The sequence below is a fragment of the Lonchura striata genome, chromosome 9, assembly GCF_046129695.1.
Source record: "Lonchura striata isolate bLonStr1 chromosome 9, bLonStr1.mat, whole genome shotgun sequence".
Lineage (NCBI taxonomy): Eukaryota > Metazoa > Chordata > Aves > Passeriformes > Estrildidae > Lonchura > Lonchura striata.
This window is the reverse complement of record NC_134611.1, coordinates 15,004,457-15,023,885: the sequence shown is the minus strand read 5'-3', so window position 1 is coordinate 15,023,885 and position 19,429 is coordinate 15,004,457. Positions and strand designations below refer to the sequence as shown.

At 50.9% G+C, this 19,429-nt stretch overlaps 1 protein-coding gene across 5 annotated transcripts in view; it reads left to right on the top strand.

The window, feature by feature from the left end:
- SZT2 (SZT2 subunit of KICSTOR complex) overlaps positions 1 to 19,429 on the top strand; it is a 56,581-nt gene that overhangs the window by 18,302 nt on the left and 18,850 nt on the right. For 3 of the 5 annotated variants that reach the window (XM_021527941.3, XM_077785380.1, XM_077785378.1), the window contains exons 15-49: positions 367 to 572; positions 951 to 1,175; positions 1,600 to 1,678; positions 1,995 to 2,092; positions 2,331 to 2,499; positions 2,976 to 3,090; positions 3,562 to 3,675; positions 4,173 to 4,370; positions 4,492 to 4,604; positions 5,126 to 5,267; positions 5,756 to 5,914; positions 6,562 to 6,766; positions 6,983 to 7,095; positions 7,548 to 7,806; positions 9,188 to 9,353; positions 9,438 to 9,530; positions 9,707 to 9,788; positions 9,921 to 10,202; positions 10,560 to 10,698; positions 10,929 to 11,045; positions 11,163 to 11,226; positions 11,582 to 11,767; positions 11,840 to 12,181; positions 12,309 to 12,498; positions 12,898 to 12,972; positions 13,150 to 13,288; positions 13,520 to 13,640; positions 13,883 to 14,012; positions 14,119 to 14,271; positions 14,383 to 14,485; positions 14,852 to 14,969; positions 15,201 to 15,312; positions 15,735 to 15,853; positions 16,335 to 16,499; positions 17,099 to 17,183. In XM_021527941.3, the coding sequence (XP_021383616.2) occupies positions 367 to 572; positions 951 to 1,175; positions 1,600 to 1,678; positions 1,995 to 2,092; positions 2,331 to 2,499; positions 2,976 to 3,090; positions 3,562 to 3,675; positions 4,173 to 4,370; positions 4,492 to 4,604; positions 5,126 to 5,267; positions 5,756 to 5,914; positions 6,562 to 6,766; positions 6,983 to 7,095; positions 7,548 to 7,806; positions 9,188 to 9,353; positions 9,438 to 9,530; positions 9,707 to 9,788; positions 9,921 to 10,202; positions 10,560 to 10,698; positions 10,929 to 11,045; positions 11,163 to 11,226; positions 11,582 to 11,767; positions 11,840 to 12,181; positions 12,309 to 12,498; positions 12,898 to 12,972; positions 13,150 to 13,288; positions 13,520 to 13,640; positions 13,883 to 14,012; positions 14,119 to 14,271; positions 14,383 to 14,485; positions 14,852 to 14,969; positions 15,201 to 15,312; positions 15,735 to 15,853; positions 16,335 to 16,499; positions 17,099 to 17,183 (5,176 nt within the window). The remainder of the gene's footprint in view (positions 1 to 366; positions 573 to 950; positions 1,176 to 1,599; positions 1,679 to 1,994; positions 2,093 to 2,330; positions 2,500 to 2,975; positions 3,091 to 3,561; positions 3,676 to 4,172; positions 4,371 to 4,491; positions 4,605 to 5,125; positions 5,268 to 5,755; positions 5,915 to 6,561; positions 6,767 to 6,982; positions 7,096 to 7,547; positions 7,807 to 9,187; positions 9,354 to 9,437; positions 9,531 to 9,706; positions 9,789 to 9,920; positions 10,203 to 10,559; positions 10,699 to 10,928; positions 11,046 to 11,162; positions 11,227 to 11,581; positions 11,768 to 11,839; positions 12,182 to 12,308; positions 12,499 to 12,897; positions 12,973 to 13,149; positions 13,289 to 13,519; positions 13,641 to 13,882; positions 14,013 to 14,118; positions 14,272 to 14,382; positions 14,486 to 14,851; positions 14,970 to 15,200; positions 15,313 to 15,734; positions 15,854 to 16,334; positions 16,500 to 17,098; positions 17,184 to 19,429) is intronic. The other 2 variants (XM_077785381.1, XM_077785379.1) reach the window with 1 other exon arrangement.

The window sequence follows — 19,429 nt, the reverse complement described above, 5'->3', positions numbered from 1 at the left end:
GAGGAGGAGGGAAGAATGAGGGTGCATGCTTGGACTGCTTCTGTGGAGGAGCTGGCATGCAATTAATTTGTTTTTAAGCTGAGTTTTGGAAGGCAACTTCTTCAGCCTTGAAATAGTCTTTGGGGGTTTTTTAATCTTTCATTTGCTTTTAAAATACTTAAAATAGGAACCAAAGAGCCTTGTGCCATCTTGATCTTGGGCTTGCTAGTGCCTCAGAAATAAAACTACCTTTAACTCCTGCTGTTCTGTGTATTCAAGGAGTGTTCTGTTCCTTTTGGTCAAGCTCTTGTTCTAGACACTTATTTTGAGTAGTTTATGACTCCAAACAAAGTTGGTCCTGTTTACCTTTTGCTTTTGCCATGACAGATAGTGGAAGAGTTACGGGACCGAATCTTGCAGCTGCGCTTTCCTCACAGGGTCCAGAGCAAGGAAGCAACTCCAAAGGCAAAGAGGAAAATGTTGGGCAGTAGTTCTCCCTCCAAGTCCCCACCTGTGGCTGGGGCCCAGTCGGCCCTCTCAGACAGACCCTGCCTTGTTGTGCTGCACAAACCGTTGGAGAAGCTGCTTATCAGGTAGGGATGGAGCACCAGGCTGTCACCACCTTGCCCTGCAAAGCGGGAAGAAGGAAGATCTGTGGATGGTGCTGTAAGCTGTAGGATGAGTGTGCTGTGAATTAAATGCTTGTTGGGATGGGTTTGGTTTGCATGGTTGTGAATTGAGCAGGGATTCCTGGAGGACAGGCAGATTTGTCACTCCTAATGAAATATGATGTGGAAGTAAATTTAGGTACTGCTGTCTGAGCAGGATCCTGTGCTGGGCCAGCCACGTTTTGCTGCTGGAAGACTGTCCTGGGTCCAACAAGTGGGTTGTGAATCCAGACAGCCCTGACCCTAAATAAAAAAAAATTGTTTTTTTCCATGTCAGCATGCCACACTTCTGCCCTCTCCTAGGTATGAGAAGCTGCCTTCTGACTACCGAGCCCCCTTCATTCTGAACCTGGAGCATCCCCCTGTGTCTGGTCCCCTCACCATGGTGGCCAATCGCACTGCCTCTTCCACCCTGGCTTCGCTGTCCCGCTACTTCTATCACCAGCGCTGGATCTGGAGTGTCCAGTCGGGGCTGGCACCAGCTGTGCCCATCACTGCTGTGGCCCAGCTCCTTTCCACACTCACAGAGTAAGTTGCACACCTGACAGGGGTCCTCTCTCCAAGCTAGTCCTGGGGATACTGGGAAAGCAAGGTCAACCTTGCTTATTACATTTATGAGGCCTTATAATAGGTAAGAGTTGAAGCTGCTGTGCAGAGGGTTTTGGTCCCATACACAGCTTCTAGAGCCATTTGGGTCAGTGCTTTACCCAGTTCTGCAGCTGTAGTTGAAGGAAATGACAGAAAATGTCCTGGAAAACATGCAAAAGGGCAAGAGGTGTTACTGTACCTGGCCTGTGCTTATCTTCACACAGGCTGTTCTGGCAGCGTCGTATCTCCTCATTCTCTGTGTGCAGGACAATGTTTTGGGGTGAAGGGTACAGTCATTCTTGCATTTAAAGCTTACAGTATGGGTGGAGAAGTACTGCAGGTCTGACTTCCTCTCTGTTGCAAGGCTTCGTCTGTCAGAGGGTTTCCACTTTGCATCCAGTGGGGATGGCATTATCAACATGGTGCTGGAGCTGCCCATACAGGTGAGCCTGGATGCTGTCCTCTTGTGGACACAGTCCCTCACTGCTGGTCCTGGGGTGGATTCACTGTCCTGTGATAGGATTTATCATCTGCTTCTAGCACACACCCGTGACACGTATAGGGAGACAGTAAAGCAGCTTGTGGGTTGGGCATTTTTCTGCCTTCATCTGCAGTTACAGAGCTGCTTTGTGCTGTGCTGGAGGAGTTCTTGGGTTTGGGACAGGCTTACTCTTTCCACGCCTGCTAGTGGAGCTGTGTGGTGGGGCTGTGCTGTGTAAGGGGGTACTGGCTAGGGCTCATGCAGTATCTCCCCTCCAGATTGATGGCTCAAGTGAGAGCAGCAGTGACAGGGAGAAGCACACCTGTGTCGTCCAATACATCCTCTTCCCACCCCACTCTACCTCCACCAAGGACAGGTGAGGCTGCTGTTCTGCTCCTGGGGGGGGTGGCAGCGGAGTCACAGCTCCAGACTTTGCAGTCAGTGTGGCAAGGAGGCAGACCTGCACCATCTGGTACTGATAACCAGTTGTCATGGATTGATCACCAGGTTGCTGGGGCTTCACCTGCCACTCTTGGGTTCCTGTGGCTGAGAAACTGCAGTGGGCTGCTGGCTCTGTGCCACCTCACAAGACTTTCCTTTTGACTTCCTTCCAGCTTTTCCACAGATGATGACAATGATACAGAGGTGGAAGCCATTGAAGTAGACACAGAACTGAACTTGGTCACTGAGTGCTGGGTAGAGCCACAGAGTGGCCATGTCCACAGTACTGCTGAGAACTGGAAGCACCTCCATGGATTGCCCTACCAGAAAATACCTAAAGCGGTGAGTCCCTGAAAGGGAGGGGCAAGGGCTCTTTTGTGGAGGGAGAAGGGTTCAGTGTAAGTGCACCACAGAACTGCAAGTAAATACCAAGGGCCAGAAGGGATGGGAATGCTAGTCAGAGAAGCATCTGAGATTTCTAAAAGAGGAACTGGTCACTGGCCATGAAGGGTTTCTTGATTGCAGTGCAGTGGATGCAATGCTGCTTTGGGATAGCTGGGAAAAGTGAAGAGTCATTCCACTGGAGGAGAGCGAGCTGGACCAGAGCAGGGACTGCAGGTAGTGCTACCAGCACTCATCCTGAGCAAGGTGAAGACAGGCTAAAGGGCTGGTGGAGAAGAAGGGAGCAATGAGTCAGAATAGGGCAGCTCAGGGAACAGGATTATAGGTGTTCCCTCTCCTTGCTTTTAGACTCTTTTCTTCTGCATTTGTGAGTGATAATTCTGCTGCATAAACTGAGCCTTAACTGCTTACTGCAGCTCTATCCCCGGGACCTTGCGTGCATCGCCACCATGCTGACCTTTGAGTACATCAGCCAGCTGTGCCAGAACAAGGAGTGGGTCTGCCCTTCTTCAGACACCAAGGCTGCTGAAGGTGAGTCCACTATCTATGTCCTAGCAAGCTTGATGGAGCAAAGAAGAATCTCGGTCTTGAATGTCTCAGGGCCCATAGAAGGTGGAGCAGGTATTTTGACAACTTTGTAGACTTTGATGGCTGTGGGTCACTTTGTTGCACTTAGGCTACATTGGCATAGAAATGGCTTCATCCTGGAAAGGCAAAAAAAGCATTGAGGCTTTCTGCCTAGGCTGGAGAAGTGACAAGGTGACCTTGCTTGAGTGTGGGGGATTGGTCCAGGTGAACTTTCCAACATCAACCATCCTGTAATTGTGTGAGAGGAGCTGACTTCAGGAGCAGGTGGAAGATGAGCTCATCTCTTCAGTGATAGGCCTGGTGATTTTATAGAAGTAAAGGATGTTAAAGAGGAGCTCCTCTGTTCTCTGTTTTAAGTCACAGTTCCCAGAGCAGTTTGTGGAATGCTAGTAGTCCTGTTCATCTCTGTTGCAGATCCAGACATGGAGCCTGGCTTTCGTGTGCATGAGATCCCATTCCAGTTCAACCTCATGAAACTCTTGCCCAGGTGCCAGCAGGTGGAAATGTTCTTTCTAATGCTGACAAAAGGTAGGTGCCTCTTCACCACCTGCCTCCCCTTGTCCTCCCTCTGTGGCTATGGACAGCCTGCTCCACATGCTTGTCTCCCAGGGCAGCAGCATGTGAGCACTGCCATGTTCTTTTAGTAGCTCAGTGCTGTTCTTCCCAGCTCTGCAGCCCCAGGGCTGTCCAGCTATATTACTGCCTTTCTTGGGATGATAATTTGCAAGAGCTGCTTTTGAAATTGTTAAACCTAGATAGTAGCTTTATGGTGGTGGTTTCTTGTGTGTACCCCCAGCATCTCCACAACAGTTAGAGTAGCAGGGTGGGTCAGTGCAGGGTAACTAATGATGCCAAAACTCCAGGGCCTCCTCAGCACTTATCCAAGTCAGTCTTGCAGAGGTGCTGGGGAAATTCCTGGCTATGTGGTATAGTTGCTTTGCAAAGAGCTGTCTCCTGGGGTCCTGGGCAGATGGTGGCTATGGATATGCTGTCTCTGAAGCTGCCATGGTTCTGTTTTGAAACAGAGAATGAGGAGGTGACCAAGGACTCTTCGTTTGTGCCCAATGAAATGCTACTAAACCTCTTCCATGGCTGCCTTCAGCATGACCTCAGTGACCGGGAGATCCCCATGGCTGATGCTGATCATGTGGCTTTCATGGAGCAGGTTCTACAACGGGATCGTGATGGCCATCAGCCCCCCTTCACACTCCCTGTGATCAGAGGTAAGGACCTGGAGTGTGGCAGTAGTGACACCAGGAGCAGTGAGGTTTTTCAGGAGCCTTGCTTTCAAGTTTTATCCTCAGCTGGGATTTCTCAGATTGTTTTCTCTGTGCTCCATTTCAGAAGAAATCCTAAAAGCTTCTGGGACCCTGGAGCAGCAGGATGCTTCTGCATCCTATCATCTTGTTGGCAGTAATGGCACCAGGGATATCACTGGCTCCACAAGTACTCTGCAGGTACTGCTGTGCTGCTGTTCTTCTCCTGAGCCTCCTCAGAAACCAAGGCAGCAGCTGTTAAAGAGCAGGAGAGTTAAAAGGGCTGAGAAAGACTGAAAGGCAGCTGTTCTTCCCCACCTTTGGCAGCAGTTTAGTCTGTATCTTGTGGCTGAAGTCAAGCAGGAATCTAGAAGGTGTGTGGATAGTTGCATTCACTGTGGGCCAAGCCTGTTACAGCAGCACTGGTACTGTGCTGCAGATTGTTCTGAAACCATGGGCATTCACTGCCTAGAGGTCAGAATCAGCTCCAGCAAAGCTGGCTAAGCATCTCCTGACTGTTGTGCTGTACTTCCTGAAGCCACTCCGAGAACGGTGACTTCTAGAGCCAGGCTGCTCTGAGAATGTCCAGAGGTGACCAGGGTGGTTTCAGCACTGTGCCAGCCAGCAGGCCCGGAAGAACTCACTCTGTGTGGTTGCTGCCTGCCTCAAGGTGAGCCTTTGCCATATGCCATGCATTTATCCAACTTCTGCTCTTCCATCAGAGCCTTTGCAACACAGAGCTGCCTGAGGATGATGTGACACTGAGTGACACAGTGGGGCCCTTTCCCCCTCAGTGGCGATGTTATGCCAAGCTGGTCAACCCACAGCATGTGTTCCTGACCTTCCTGCCAGCCACCTTCTCAGGTGAGAGGGTCTGTTGTGGGGAGCAAGAGGAGCCAGCACTCCTACACACCTCCTCAGGGAAACAGAAAAACCAGAATCAGCTCTTGTAGAGTGGAGATAAAATTGAATAGCAGAGTTCATGCACAGTCTTTTGCACCACATGCCAAGTGTTGAATATCCTGCTTTTCTCTCAGCATGTGGTGCTGCCCACACACGGTTTTCAGGTGGGGGTGTGGTGTTGAGTTGTTTGCTAGCTGCATCTATTTGGACTGTTTTCCCAGTGGAGTTGTTAGCGAATGGATTTAGGAGATTGCTAATGGGATGGTCTGGGAAAGTCCCTGCTTCTGAGCATTGGCTTCCACTGAGCCACTGGTGAAGGCTGCTAGGCTCAGGTGAAGCTGCTTCCATACACAAAGAGGTAGCAGGAAGTCTACTCTCTTGGGAATGTAGATTGAAAGGTTAAGCTGTTCTTGCTGGACAAAGGATAATTTTCTTTCCTTTTCCTCCAGATGTACAGAAGTTGATGGCTTGTGGGTTGGATAAATCTCCAAAAGATGAGAGTCGATCTGGAGAAGATACCATGGGACCTGTCTGTGCAGAGCGAGTCAGGGCTGAAGAGGAGGATGCTGCAGTGCCACTGCCAACCCTCAGCATAACACCAGCTCATGGTACTGACAGCACCTTGTTAAAGTATTGGTATCCTTGCTATTCTTGAGCATTGCTATTCTGTTGAGCAGATTAAAGTAGGAGAAGTAATAGGCTGCTGCAGCCTGTCAGCTCCTGTCAGCAGAGTCAGGACAAGAGGCACAGTGATGTTCATGGGGGCATGAAGGAGTGTAATGAGAGTTGGGTGTCCATGGCCTAAGGTTGATTCCTTGTGAGCAAGGAGGTTGCAGGCAAGATGGAAGCTACTAGGAATGTCAGTAGTGGGCTGCACTGGAAAGTCAGTGACTGTCATTTCATGATCCAGGCTGGCACTGTCAGCAGCACATTGTCTTAGGGAGAAGGGCACAGGTCTTGAGGTATATGGGATTTGATTGCACAGCCCCTAAGGCAGATCAGACATGCTCGCAGTGACAATGAAGGGTTGTGCTGCTGCAGGAGGTAGTGATGGTGGTGATGAGCAGTCATGGCTGTAAGGGGGATCAAGGTGGCCAAAGCACTGAGCTGAGTGGTTGGGTGCTGGGTGAGGATGAGTGGTGAGGAGATAGAAAAAACAGTATCTAACTGTGGTGCTTCTGTGGGAGCTGTGATGTCTCAGACCAAGAACTAGGAGCCATCAGAGGCCTTTATCTTAGAATTGTCACTTTTGCAGAAGTGAGCCAGGACCTTGGGGAGCAGAGTGGCCCCTCCCGGAGAGATGTGCACATCTCCTTCTGTCGCCAGAACTCTCAGTCGGAGCTGGGCGAGTGCCGCCGATTTCGCTGCCCCATTTACATCTACAGCTGCTCCCTGGAGCTGCTGCGAGAGCAGCTCATCAGCCCTCGGGCACACCGTCCTCCTCGGGACATCTTTTTCAGGTAATGCCAGCCATACTTGGTACCCAGACAAAAAACAGAGGAGTTTTCTTGACAAGAGGCTAGCTCTAGCCCTGTATTCTTGGCTTGGTTTGGCCTCTCTGCCTTATAGCAGACACTGCCTGTGCATGCCCTAGGCTCTGCTTTACTGGCACCTGAACCATTTACAGTCTAAAATGTGCTTCATTGGAGCTAAAGGCTGTGGTTCCTCTTGTCAAGGTCCCAGTCTCTGGAGCGTCCTCCAACTGCTGCCTGGCTAGACCACAAGCACAAGGAGTTGGTGACTTACTGCACGCTGCTGCAGGAGCACTCCCACCAGTGCTATGTGAAAGGTGAGCAGCAGCACAGTGGGACCTGTGGCAGGGTTGGGGTTGGACCCTGGATCTTCTAAGAAAGCAATGTCTCATTTTCCTTGTGATCTTACTCCAAGCAAAGGGAGGAGCTGTGGGACTGATGTACCACCAAAAGGGATTTAAAGATGGCTCTGTGCATTCCCTATGGGCCTTACAGAGGCTGTTCTCAAACCTGTGGAATGATGTGAAGGAGCATCTGTTCTTTCATGCCTTCCTCTCACCTTCAGGGTGACAGATGCCATGGGCACTCTGGTGTCACCCAAGCCCAGGCTAACATGTAGGGTTAGGTGCCCTGGCTGCCTCCAGTCTCCCAGCACCAGCACTGACTCCAGCTCTCTGCTGGGACTTGGTGAAGATCCGTGTCTGGCCACTGCCTGACTCCCACAGCCTCACATCCTTGGGATGTCATAGGATGCTGTGTTTATCTCTAGGGCTGTTCAAGAGCCTTCAGCAGTCACACAGCATCAGCTCCCAGGACCTGCTTACTGCCATGGACTACTGTGAGGAGCTGCTCCAAGAGATTGATATCACCAACTTCCTGCTGACAGTATGCAGCCATGTCCGCTCGTTCCGAGAGAGCCATCAGCATTTCCATACACACTCCAAGCCAGCCAGCTTCCAAGTGGGCAGCATAGACCAGGAAGAGGAGCAGAGCTCTAGGGAACGAGGTGTCTTGGTCTCGGAGTCAAGGTAGGGATCCACCTCAGTCTTGCTTTTGTTCTTAGCATTGTGCCAGGACAAATCTTTTTTCAAGCATCTTTTCGTGCCTGCTAAAAGGAATGGTGTGGGGCAGAGCCACACAGAGCAGCAGATACTTACAGTGAGATACCCACCTGATACGGTGTCCACCAGGATCCTCTATTTTTTATAGTCTCCCATGACATCCATCCTTTCTTTCTCTTGTAGTCTTGGCTCATTACTGTCCCATCTGGCCTGAGCTGGAGGGCAGTTTGTCTGCAAGCCTGCAAGACTAGTTTCTGGAGAAAATATGAATCTCCTGCTGCTTGACTAATTTGAGTTTGCTGTTGACTCTGGTGTAAATGACAGCTTTGTTATCCTTTTCTAATGAATAAAGTGTCACTTTTTAAAATTAAAACTCTTGAAAAAATGCACAGGAGAAACACCAGGGCAGAATTGAAATATGCTAAACTTCTGTCTGGTTCCTTAGGGTATTTATGAGGTTTGTATCTCCTCTGAAAACTTAAGGGAGAAAGAAGTGCTGTGTCATAGTGTCTGTCAAAGAAACACTTAGGTCCTCTGCACAGTTCCTTTACGTGAATTCACTAGCATTTGTTGGGATTCTCCAGTGCTATGTCATCTTATACTGTAAATCATTGAGGTGAGAGTGTTTAAAAAGTCAGGTGACTTCAAGTGATACTTTCCTTAAGAAAAAACTGTGGCAAATTTTTTTTTGTAATAGGATATTATGAATCACCTATCTGAATGCAAGTTGCATAAACTTCTACTGAAGAATGTATAGCTTGCAACACATTGCACCCAGATCTGCTACCTGTATCACTAATTTGAGTAGTGATACAGGTGTATCACTACTCAAATTAGGAGTAGTAATACACCTGTATCACAGGTGCTTGATACAGGGGAGTGCTTTGACCAGTCAACATCCCACTCCCCAGCTTGCTTTTCCTGAGTTTTAGGGACTAATTCTGTCATGGAACTGCTGAGTGAGCATGGGCGTGAGCTTTGCTGCCCAGACACTGGGGTGCTGACATGGTGGTATTTGCTGTGAGGTGGCCTGCCCTGACTGCTGGTAGTTCAGGTTGCTGCAGGCCTGTCCCTGTAGTCTGTGTCTCTATTTCCCAGGCAGGGTGTGTAGTGTGGTGTACAGACATGGCCATATGATCAGCATGGTGAAACTACCTCAGGCCTGGCTTCAGACAGCATGAACCCTTATCTGGGCACATGGGTGGCTGCTGGGCTGTGGAGCTGTGGGTATTCAGATGGTGTTGACACAGATGAGGTTTGGGGAGCTGGGATACTGGCAGGATGGATAACACATAAAACTTGTCTTGTTTCTCGATCTGCCTGTCTGACCTGTCCACAATCCTGTCAGTGCTGAAATGGAAGACTACAGCGAGCAGGACTCCCATAACATTGCCAGCCCCACGGAGGAGCCAAAGAGCAGTGTGGGCACCAGCTGCTGTTCAGAATTTCCCCTCTCACTGCTGGAAATTGGACAGCCCTGCCAGGCACACCCAGACTTGCATAAAATTATCCAGGTGAAGAATGTGCAAGCTTGACCTGGCTTCAATAGGAGGGTGTAGAGTAGGATGTCTGCTTCATACTTGGGATTTCTCTTTTAGGAAAAATTCCTGGAAATTGGAAGTTTACATTTCAAGCCAGTGCCATCAAATCCTCACTATTTCTTCTACTGCCCACCATCAGCCAAGAAAGAGGTAGGCATGGGGCTGTCCTGGCAGGCACTTGATCCTTGTGGAGTAGCTTTTCTTGGTGTCAAATACGGATTTGGGGCTAGCAGACCCATGGGTAGACTTAGTCCCTAGAGCTCCCATCAACAACCTGATGTATTGCCTGGCATGGTTCTAGTATGTGCCCTTTCTCTCCATCTCAGGAAGAGGCATCTCGGGATCAGGCAGACAGAAAAGGCAGTGAGGACATGGAGGGATCAGAGGCAGAAATGGCAGCTGAAGAAGGTAAAATTTGCTTGCTCTGTCTTGGAAAATAAAATGTCTGTCTATGTGGTGATGCCTTTCAGAGCTAGGTGTGTTTGGTCAGGTCTCTGGAGATGTGGACCTAGTTTGCTGACAGGGAACCTGTATCAACAGGAACTGTGTCTGGATGCTGCATTGCCACAGAGAGTGACCCAGAGCTGGAGGTGGAGTACCGTGAGAAGCTGGAGCATGAGTTCCCAGACACAGATTCCCTCTCAGACTCCAACACAGTGAACCAGGATGACGACTCCTTCAGCGTGCTGGGAGGGGACTCTCTCAATGAGCAGGAGTTCCTGGAGCAGGAGATGCCCCCGCTCTTTGTGCACCTGACCTGCTCAGTGAAGCTGCGCAGCCAGCACAGCTCCATGCCCGTGCAGTCCCTGCCAACTTGTCTAGGTAAGAACAATTCTTGCTGGGGGGTTAAATGGTGGTAGAGCTTCTGTCAGGTCCCTGCTGGGTGAGCAGCCCCTGGAACAAACATGCTGTGTCTTAAACAATCTCCCTGGACCAGCCTTCCCTGTAAACCCCCAGAACATGCCATCATCAGACAAGGGCTTTTTCACCAGGTCTCCCACTTGCTGTGGGATTGGTCATGGAAGGTTGAAAGGATCATGGAAGATGATGGTGGCCTTCTTAAGCCTGCCCAGGTGTGTGTGACAGCCACCTCTTGCAGTCTCTGTACTTGCCACCAGGCTGGGTATGTGTGCAAGCAGAGATATTTGTTGCTTGAGTCCCTTTGTGATCTCTCTTCAGGGGAGGTTCTGGGCTGCCTGGAAAGCTGCCAGGGCTTGAACACCATTGATTTGGGGGATCTCTGCGTGACCCTGGACATCTTTGTGTTGACACTGCCCCTGGAGATAGAAGTCGTGAACACAGACATCCTCCACAACAGGTAGGTGGAAAGAGGCCCAGTCACCCACCCTCTGCGTGCTCTAGCCAGACAGTCATTCTTGGCTCATCTCCAGGTACTGAAACTTAAAATTCTTCTCACAGAGCTCATCACAGCCTTAAGAAAACTAAAATATTTCCTGGATAGGCTCACCTTCTATAGAGACCTGCTGTCTGTGTCTGTTTATCCTCTCTGGCTCCAATGCTCAGGCTGCTCTCTCTCTCTTGTGACAGATGCACCTCGGAGAGCAGTGTGTCCTTCACGCGCTCTCCAGGGCAGCCATCCTCTTTCCGCTCAGATGAGGATATCATGCACAACCTGGAACGGCTCCCGTCCACTGGAGATGAGAGGTATGGCACTGCAGGGGTAGCAAACCCCTCACTGGCTCCTTTTATTGCCTGGGAGCTGCACTGTGGTAGCTGCACAAATGAGAAGGACTGGTTGATTCTTTGTCTCCTCTCTCCTAGGCACCCTGCCCTTTCCAACCTCCCTGGAGTGCACAGGCAGGCTATTGAAGCCACCATGAATGAGGTAAGCCAGATTTGCCTCCCTGCTTCTAGCTAGAGCACTTGACTGCTGTTCCACACTTCCTAGCCTGCTCCAAGCTGCAACCTGTCAGCTGAACTGACTGTTAGGCTTTACTGGTGTCACATAGTCTATTAGCCTTGTGGTTCCCAAAAGTGTGGGATTACCCAGAGAAAACTTGTTGCAGTTGGAGTGGGCCAGGCAGAGCTGTCTTCTAAAGGCCTTTTCTTAGGTACATTCAGATGAGGGATGTGGGTGATGAGAGAGGTTGCCTTCATCCTGTTGGAGCTTGGGTGAGAATTGGAGAAGGCTTGCAAATGCAGGTCACCTGGATGTTGCTCTGTGTCCTTGCTGTGCTCAGATTCGCTGGCTCCTGGACGATGAGATTGTGTCAGCGCTGCGTCACTCGCAGGTCATCAGCACCTCCATCCTGCACAGGGTGGCCACCCACATCTATAACTCCAAAGGCCGGCCCAGCTGCCACAGCGAGGTGGTGCTGCTCCAGTTTGTCTTTGGGCCTGAGCACTCTCTGGAGAAGTTCAAGGAGGTAAGGAGAAAGAAAGCCCAGAGGCAGCATCATGCTTTGCTAGCAGGATGCTTATTCTTCTCTGTGTTGCAGGAGTTCAGAAGAATGGCTCTGCCAGGCTACATGCTGAACGCAGAAGGCAACGACTACCACTACATCTCCATCAGCCGCCTGCACTCCAGGAGGACTGCTTCAGACCCTTCAGGGACACCCTGCTTGCAGCAGCCAGCTGGAGGGGCCACCAGGACAGGCCTGGGCCAGGCAGGCCAGGAGGGGACCAGTGAAACAGAAGCAGAAGGCTCTGAGCTGTCACACAACACAAGCTGTGTCCTCCCAGAAGAAGGCCAGGGTCTCTGGGAGTGGCCAGAGAGTGAGACACGCATTGTGCCGGACACAGGAAACCCTGCAGGTGGAGGCAGCCACACGCAGAATGAGGTGAGAAGCACTGAACAATCTGTTGGTGAGAAGCTGTAGGGCACTGATAACAGAATGCAGAAGAATTATGGAATTTTTTTTCAGTGCCTGTTTTTCTGGTCATTTTTGTGACCTTGTCTTTATGCAGACTCCAGGAGATATGCTGAGACTCGATCAAAGCAGAGCACCAGGCCAGGACTCCATGGAAGAGGCAGTTCCAGAGACAACCATACAGTCATTGCCATCATCGTCCTCTGAAAAGGGAAACAGTGAGAAATCACCACTGGTGACACCATCCGCAGCAAGCCTGTCCGAGTCTGTAACACAGGGCAGGGAAGGTAGGAGCTGCCGTGTGGGCAGGATGTATCTTGACATCAGAAACCTTTAAGGGAAGAGGCCAGTTCTGGCTGTGACATACATAATGTAACTGCTCCTCCTGTTCCTGTCCCTAAATATCTGTATTAGTACCCAGGACTTTGCCTCTTCCTTGCCAGGGTGCTGGCAATTCAGTGCTTAACAATACCCAAGATACTAGGCTGTGCTGCTGCGCTGATATCCCTAAAGACATGCAGTTCCTGGTGACTTCAGTAATGGCTGTGAGAGCCCCATTCCCCAGCACTGCCTTCCCATGGCCAGCACAGCCTGACTGTCCTGTGGCATGATGTTTCTCCAGTGGATGGGGCATGTGATGGGGCTTGGCAAGTACTTTCATGATCAAACACCTCTTCTCTTTGCAGGCTCCAGCAGGCAGCGTCCCAGCCGTGTACAGAGCCTCGTGTCGAGCCAGGGCAGCATGGACTCTGACCATCTGGGTAAGTCTGCCAGGGCAGGGGGGATGACAGTGTGTGGTGGCACTGATAGTGACACATGGTGGGGGGTCTGTGTGCCTGGGCTGGGGTGAGTCCTGAGGGCAGGGTTTGTGAGTGGCTGCCCTGCCCAGGGAGGAGGTGTTTTGCCAGGCCTAGGGCTGAAGTGGGGCTACATTGCAGGTTATGATGGGGGAAGCAGTGACTCGGAGTATGAGGAGGCGTTAATGAGTGACCAGGAACCCAGGTGTCCCCTTATGCCGGATTTCTGGCTCATCATAAAAATCCATCAGGACCGAGTGGAGGTCTACTACCACACACGGTAAGGAGTATCCCCTCTGACCCCTGCCTCTCTGCACTCTGACCTTGTAGCCACTCAGTCATCTCTGGATAGAATCTCCTCCCTGCCCAGTGGATGGGAAATTGCAGGACTAGATTGGTGCTCTATAAGGGGAAAACTGCCATTCTTTCCCACTGTGTTCCTGCTGCTAGCACCCAGTGATGGGCACTGTTCCAATGCCCTGCTGACCCCATCCTCCCTTTATTCATAAAGCAGCCTGAGTGTGGAGAAGGCAGCATCAGCAGAGACAGAAGAGGAGCAGCCAGGGGAGTGCCAGAGTCTCAACCAGGTGGTGGTGAAGAAGATCAGTGAAATCTGCAGGGTTGTCAATCAGGTAATAAATCTTAAGAGGGCACTAACAGAGCTGCCAGTGATTAGATGGCTTAGATCAGAAGGGATCTCTGGAGGTTGTCTAGTCTGGGCTCAGTTCAGAGGAGGGCCTAGGGAGCCAGTTCAGCTGGTGGAGTCCCAGCCTGGGGAGTCAAAGGAAAAGGGACTCAGTCTGTCTCTGAACACTTCTTGCTGTCTTCTGTGGCTGTGCAAGCAACAGAACCAAACTTTCTTCATCCTTTGCAGCGCTTGCTGCTACAGGACCTGCATGACAGCCACATATGCAACTCATTACTGGTGGCAGAAAGTGAGGAGGACATCTGGAAGAGTGAAACACCCTATACTTCATACAGGCAGCGTGTGATGCCCACAGATGGTATGGATATTCCCTTAGCCATGCCTCAGCTGCAGTGCTACAGAGATGCCTAAGGAGATGTTAACTTCCATGCTATGGCCCCAGCTATGTCCTATGTTCTTCACAGATTACTCTGTAGAGGAGAGCTACCAGCCCCGGGACTACCTGGCTGCCACCATGCAGTTCATGCCAGGGCACTTTGCTTGTGGGGTGGTGTGGAGCACACTCATCCATGTGCATTCACGCCTCAAGATGGGCCCCAACATGGGCGTTTCACGAGGTACGTGCAGCCCAGGTTCCTCCCGTCTGTCGTGTCAGGAGTCCAGCTGCTGGCTGGATTGGCACTCCAGAGAAGGGTATGGGGATAGCTAATGTCCCACATTCCTCACAGCTATCCAGGCACTTCGCTCAGTGCTCAACGCATTCTCTGTGGTGAACAGGAAGAATATGTTTGTCTACCAGGAACGTGCCACTAAATCTGTTTTCTACCTCCGGTAAGAAGCCAGCGTGACTTGTTGGCCTTGCTATGTGTGTTACACAGACTGAGAGCTCCTTGGGACAGAAACTGTCTGCCCAGCCTTAGGGACTGTGTTGTGACCCAAGCAGCAAATATCTGATTTCTGGTGAGTTAGTCACATCAAGCAAGGTCCATCTTTCTCTCCCTGTGCTAAGCCTTTACATGGGAGGAAAAATGATGGCTTTTTTGAGGGAGCCAGACAGCAGTTTCTGCACCAACTCCGTATTCTAAGGACCAGTTCCCACAAAGTGTACAGGGGAGAGCAAGGAAGATGTGGATCTTGTGTGGTTGTATGATGCTGTCATCTTTGGGACTGGAGGCTGACATGTCTTTCTGTATTCAGGCTGACTGAAACCACCCACAGTGGGAAGGTGTGGGAAGCAGAGAGCAGCCTTAGTGCATCATGTCGCTCGCTGGCACTGACACGCAGCCAGGAGCCCATTTACACTGAGGATCTAATGGTGAGTCTGCTGCTCTCTGCGAGTGGATGTGGGTGCTCATGGTGATAGGAATGGAGGGAACTCAGTAGTTCCAGCAACCTGGATTTTATGTGGGGTAAAATTTACACTGTAGATGTGTGGAGTGGGGCAGCAGTGGGTGTGGTTCTGCCTGACCCTGCTGACAGCCTGGGACAATGATGGATCTAGAATTCATATGAAGCTACTTCCACATGGCTGATTTTGTTCCTCCAGGGTTCTCGTTCCTCTCTGGACACTGCCTCATGCCGTAGTGTGGACTCTGCCCGCCCTGTGGGACAGATAGACAGACACATCCAGCTGATGGTCCATGGTGTTGCCCCAGCAGGTATGTGTGATAGCACCTGGCAGCAGAACTGTGCTGATGTAAAGCAGAGGAACATAGCTGTGCTCCCTGTCCTCTTCGCTTAAAGAGGAATCTCCTTCCTGAGAAAATAGTTCTTCCTTAGCTCAGAGCTGCTCTCTGTTCTGTGTGGGTGAAAATATAAGGAAAGGATCCATAGCCCACAATGAAACCTCCTGCAAACCCTGTGCAGGAGTGCATTTGTTTTTGCCTACTGCACCAGTAGTCTTCTGTGATCATAAACTCATAGAAAAATATCTCTGAAGAAATTGATGGTGGGGAAAGTCAGGTTCCCTGTGGGAAGTGAGTGTGAGAATGGTACATCCTGAACAGGGAGGGAAAGGTGGCTGTAGTCATTCTTACTGGATGGGGTGAAAAAGCTGCTTTTACCTCTGCTCACTTGTCAGGGCCTGAGATCACAGATGAGCTGGTGAAGGTGCTGCGCAGACGCCTGGATGAGGCCACCCTGGATATCATCACTGTCATGCTGGTGCGGAACTGCAAGCTGACCCCAGCAGATGTGGAGGTACCTCACTGGCTAATCTGCTCTCTTCATCCCAGACCACTTCCCTACATTTTGACCTGTCTTGGCTGCTCCTGCCCCAAGGAAGACCAGGGCAGTTTGTTACATCCTGTTCCCTGCTCCAGTGCTTGGTCAGGCTAGCATTCACTGAGGCATATACCATGTGGGTACCAGGGCAGCTGGGAGATTCGCTCTGCTGAGTTTGCAGCACAGCAGGACTTCCCTGTGCCCTCCTTCCCACACCTTGGAATAAATGTCTGCCTGCATCCTGGGGCTGTCCTGGGCAGGGCCAGGAGTTGGACTTCGATGATACTTATGGTCCCATCTAATTCAGGATATTCTATGATCTGTCTCAGGGCACTGCCTAGGGTTCTGCCCACCACACTTCCACCTTTGCAGAGCCAACTGGCATCATTTTTATCAGTATTAGAGCCCCAGGGCAGGCTGCTAGTCCCAGCTGGGTTTTAAAGCCTCCTGTGTGCAGTTTATCCAGCCCCCCGGGACGCCGCCCACAGAGGTCCTGCAGTTCTCCCTGCCGCCCTCAGCCCTGCCCTGGCTGCACGCCGTGGCCTATTACCTGCGCCAGAACCTGCTCATCTTCCTGCACACCCCCAAGTACACCGACAGCAACGTGGAGCACCACTTCAAGGTGAGGAGGGCTGGGGCTGGGACAGAAGTCTGCCCAGCTTCTAGCTGCTGCTGGGGGCGATTATTGGGGCAGCTCTGACACCATGTTGCCAGCTCTGCCATGGAGGGTTGCAGAGAAACTGACACCAACTCCTAAGGCCTGGGGGAGTTCTACAGATCTGAGCACATCCTGATTAGCCCAGACAGGCCATGCCTTCATGATAGGTAGTTGTTGTGCAAAAAACAGCAATTACAAAGCTCATGCCCATAGTCATCTCCCAGGAGAATGGGAGAAGACCCCCTTTCAAAGCTGGACTTGGCTTCTTGCATGGCTTCCTGAGATCTAAGGACTGAAACATCAGGATTAATAAAAATTTGGGAGCAGCTACCCACTCCTTAGCATGGCCATAGTACAGACATATGTGTAGTGCCACATAACTCTGTATGAACTGTTAGGGGTTCCTTCACCCCAGCAGTTGTGAAGGCTGTGTTGGTGAGTATTTTGAGGAGGTCTGGATTTGATTCTACAGGTTTGGGGATGAGCTCTGCATATATATGAGTCTCCTCCCATTTAAGGCAAGTTCTCTAATCTTTGTCAGTATTCTTCTTTGTTCTCCTTAGCACTACTTCAACCACAACGGGAGCATCCCTGACCAGGATCTCTATTTGTACAACAAGCCAGGTGGCCAAGGCACTGGTGGAAAAGGTATTGTGCTCACTTCTTCTGAAACAGCTAATGGGGCTATGTGCTGGGGAGGTGTTTCCCATGCTGGAGATTTGAGTGACTGAGCAGGGTCACTGCTGGGGGAGTGTGTTCCTCCATGGCTGGAAGGTGGGTAAGGTGTGTGCCTGAGGGACTGCACACCTCTGCATGTGTGGTGGTGCAAACTAAGGTGTCCCAGGGAGCAACTTGCTAAGCTTGACCTATTGCTGCAGGAAGCAGCTCTAGACACAATGAGACCTCAGTGTGGAGCACAGAGGCTCCATGGGGCTGGAGGTGGGAGCAGTTGTGGCAGAAGCCTTGCTGCCAAGGGAAATCTGGGAGCATGTAATTGAGCGTGGGCTGTGTGGGCAATGTCCTTGTTTTTTTCTCTAGACTGCTGGAGAGGGGATTGGATAGGGCCCACCCTGCAGCAGGTTGTCATGTCATGTTTTGTCCAGGCCGTGTGGTCTGTCACCTGGCCATTGTGTGTCTTGTGCCCCTCGTGCACTGTTTGAATGTTCTTCTGTTATGTAGGTACCATGTCGGACCTTGTGCAGCACCTCTTTCCACTCTCTCACTTCCAAGGTAGCACCCATGGCTCCAAGTATTAATCCATCTCCCTTTCCCATGCAGCTCTCTGGTCCCAGCTGTTCTTGTTTTCCTTGTGTTGTGGCTTCTGCTCTGACTCCTCCGTGTGTTTGTGTGTGTGTGTCTATTTAGCTGAGCCCTGTTTCTTGCTGGCTGGATAAAGGAGCAAACAGAACCTATTGCCCTGAGGTGGCAGCTCAGTGATTTTCAGCTGCTGGGGGTCCATTTGATGCTCTCTTAACTTGCAAGTAGTGAACTCCAGAATCCTGCATCTTTTTTCCTACAGGTCCAAACAGGCATCTCTTCCCTGAGGAAAACAGGAGTCCTGATGTTTCAAATGTCATTGATGCTCCAAGATGTAGCATCATCACTCTCCCAGTGGCTGTGTCATGGAGTGGGGTGTTCCCTTGCTTAGCAAAGAGCTGGGCTGGCCAGGCTGGAGTGGCCAGGCACCATTAGATGTGTGCTTTTAATCCAGTGAGCCTGGGCCAGAGGGGGCTCAGAGTCCCCCACAGATGGGAGGTAAAAGTTCTCTAGCACCCCACTTCCAGTGCACCAGGAAGTATGACCCTTAGCAGCTCTTGTTGATGTACCTCATTCTATAGCTTCAGAACTCAGATTTTGAGCTTCTAAGCTGTGGGGTTTTTTTTGTTGTTGTTGGTTTTTGTTTTTTTTTTTAACATGTGATTTAGTGGTTTGATTTCAGTTTCTCCATGGTCCTGGAAGGCTTGTGCCCTGTGACATGGAGGACAGCCTTTGCAGTGGTACAGGAATGGATGTGATAGGGAAATGTGCCAGAGGCTGAGTGTGGGAATTTATTCAGGAGAAGAAATGGGAAATGGTCTATAATAACCACATGATCATTCAGCGATTTTGGTGGACCTGGGGCTGACTGCTAAACCCCAGGAGGAGTTTGTGCCCTTTACTGTTTACAGAAAGGAAGTCTGGTTGGTAGAGCTAATATTCACTGTCATGTGGGGTAGATTTCCTGCTCTTGATACCCCTGTATTGACACCCATGTCCTGGAGAGCTGCCCTGCTGCAGCAAGAGGCTCTGTGGGACTTGCTTGTAATTTCCTCAGCATGGGTGCACATGAGTTGCCCTCTGATTGAATGCCTGCCTCTCTCCTTTGTGAGCATCTCTCTCCCTCCCCGTGCACTCTCCCTTGTGTCTGCTGTGCCTTGGAGGAAAGGTTGCTGCAGAGCTTATGCTTCACAGGGAATGATGGAGACTGGATGGTTGTGCTGCTGCTGATTAGACTGGGCACAGCCTGCTTGGGCTGGGTTTGTCTCCATGCAGAGAGGGCACCTGTCCTCAGTGCAGAGCTGGGGATCTGGTCAGGGACACTGCTTACTCTGTGGCAGTGGAGTCTGGTGTCACTGCCATCCTTGCTGGGGTGGAGAAGGAGAGAGCATGGGCTCAGCAGTGTTATAGGGCTTGAGGTTATTTGTAGCAGGGCACATCACCTTTAGACAGTGTTGGGGCAGCTTTGCCATCCAACCACCTGAGTGCTGGCTTAGGGAGCTTTCAAAGGGAGTGGGAACATCTAAGGTTACAATGTGAGTTTTGGACCTTGCAGATGCTTCCCTGGTGCCCTGGCCATTGAGCTGGGCTATGGAGAGTCAGCACTAGTTTCTGCTCTGGTCCATAGCAGGGCTTCT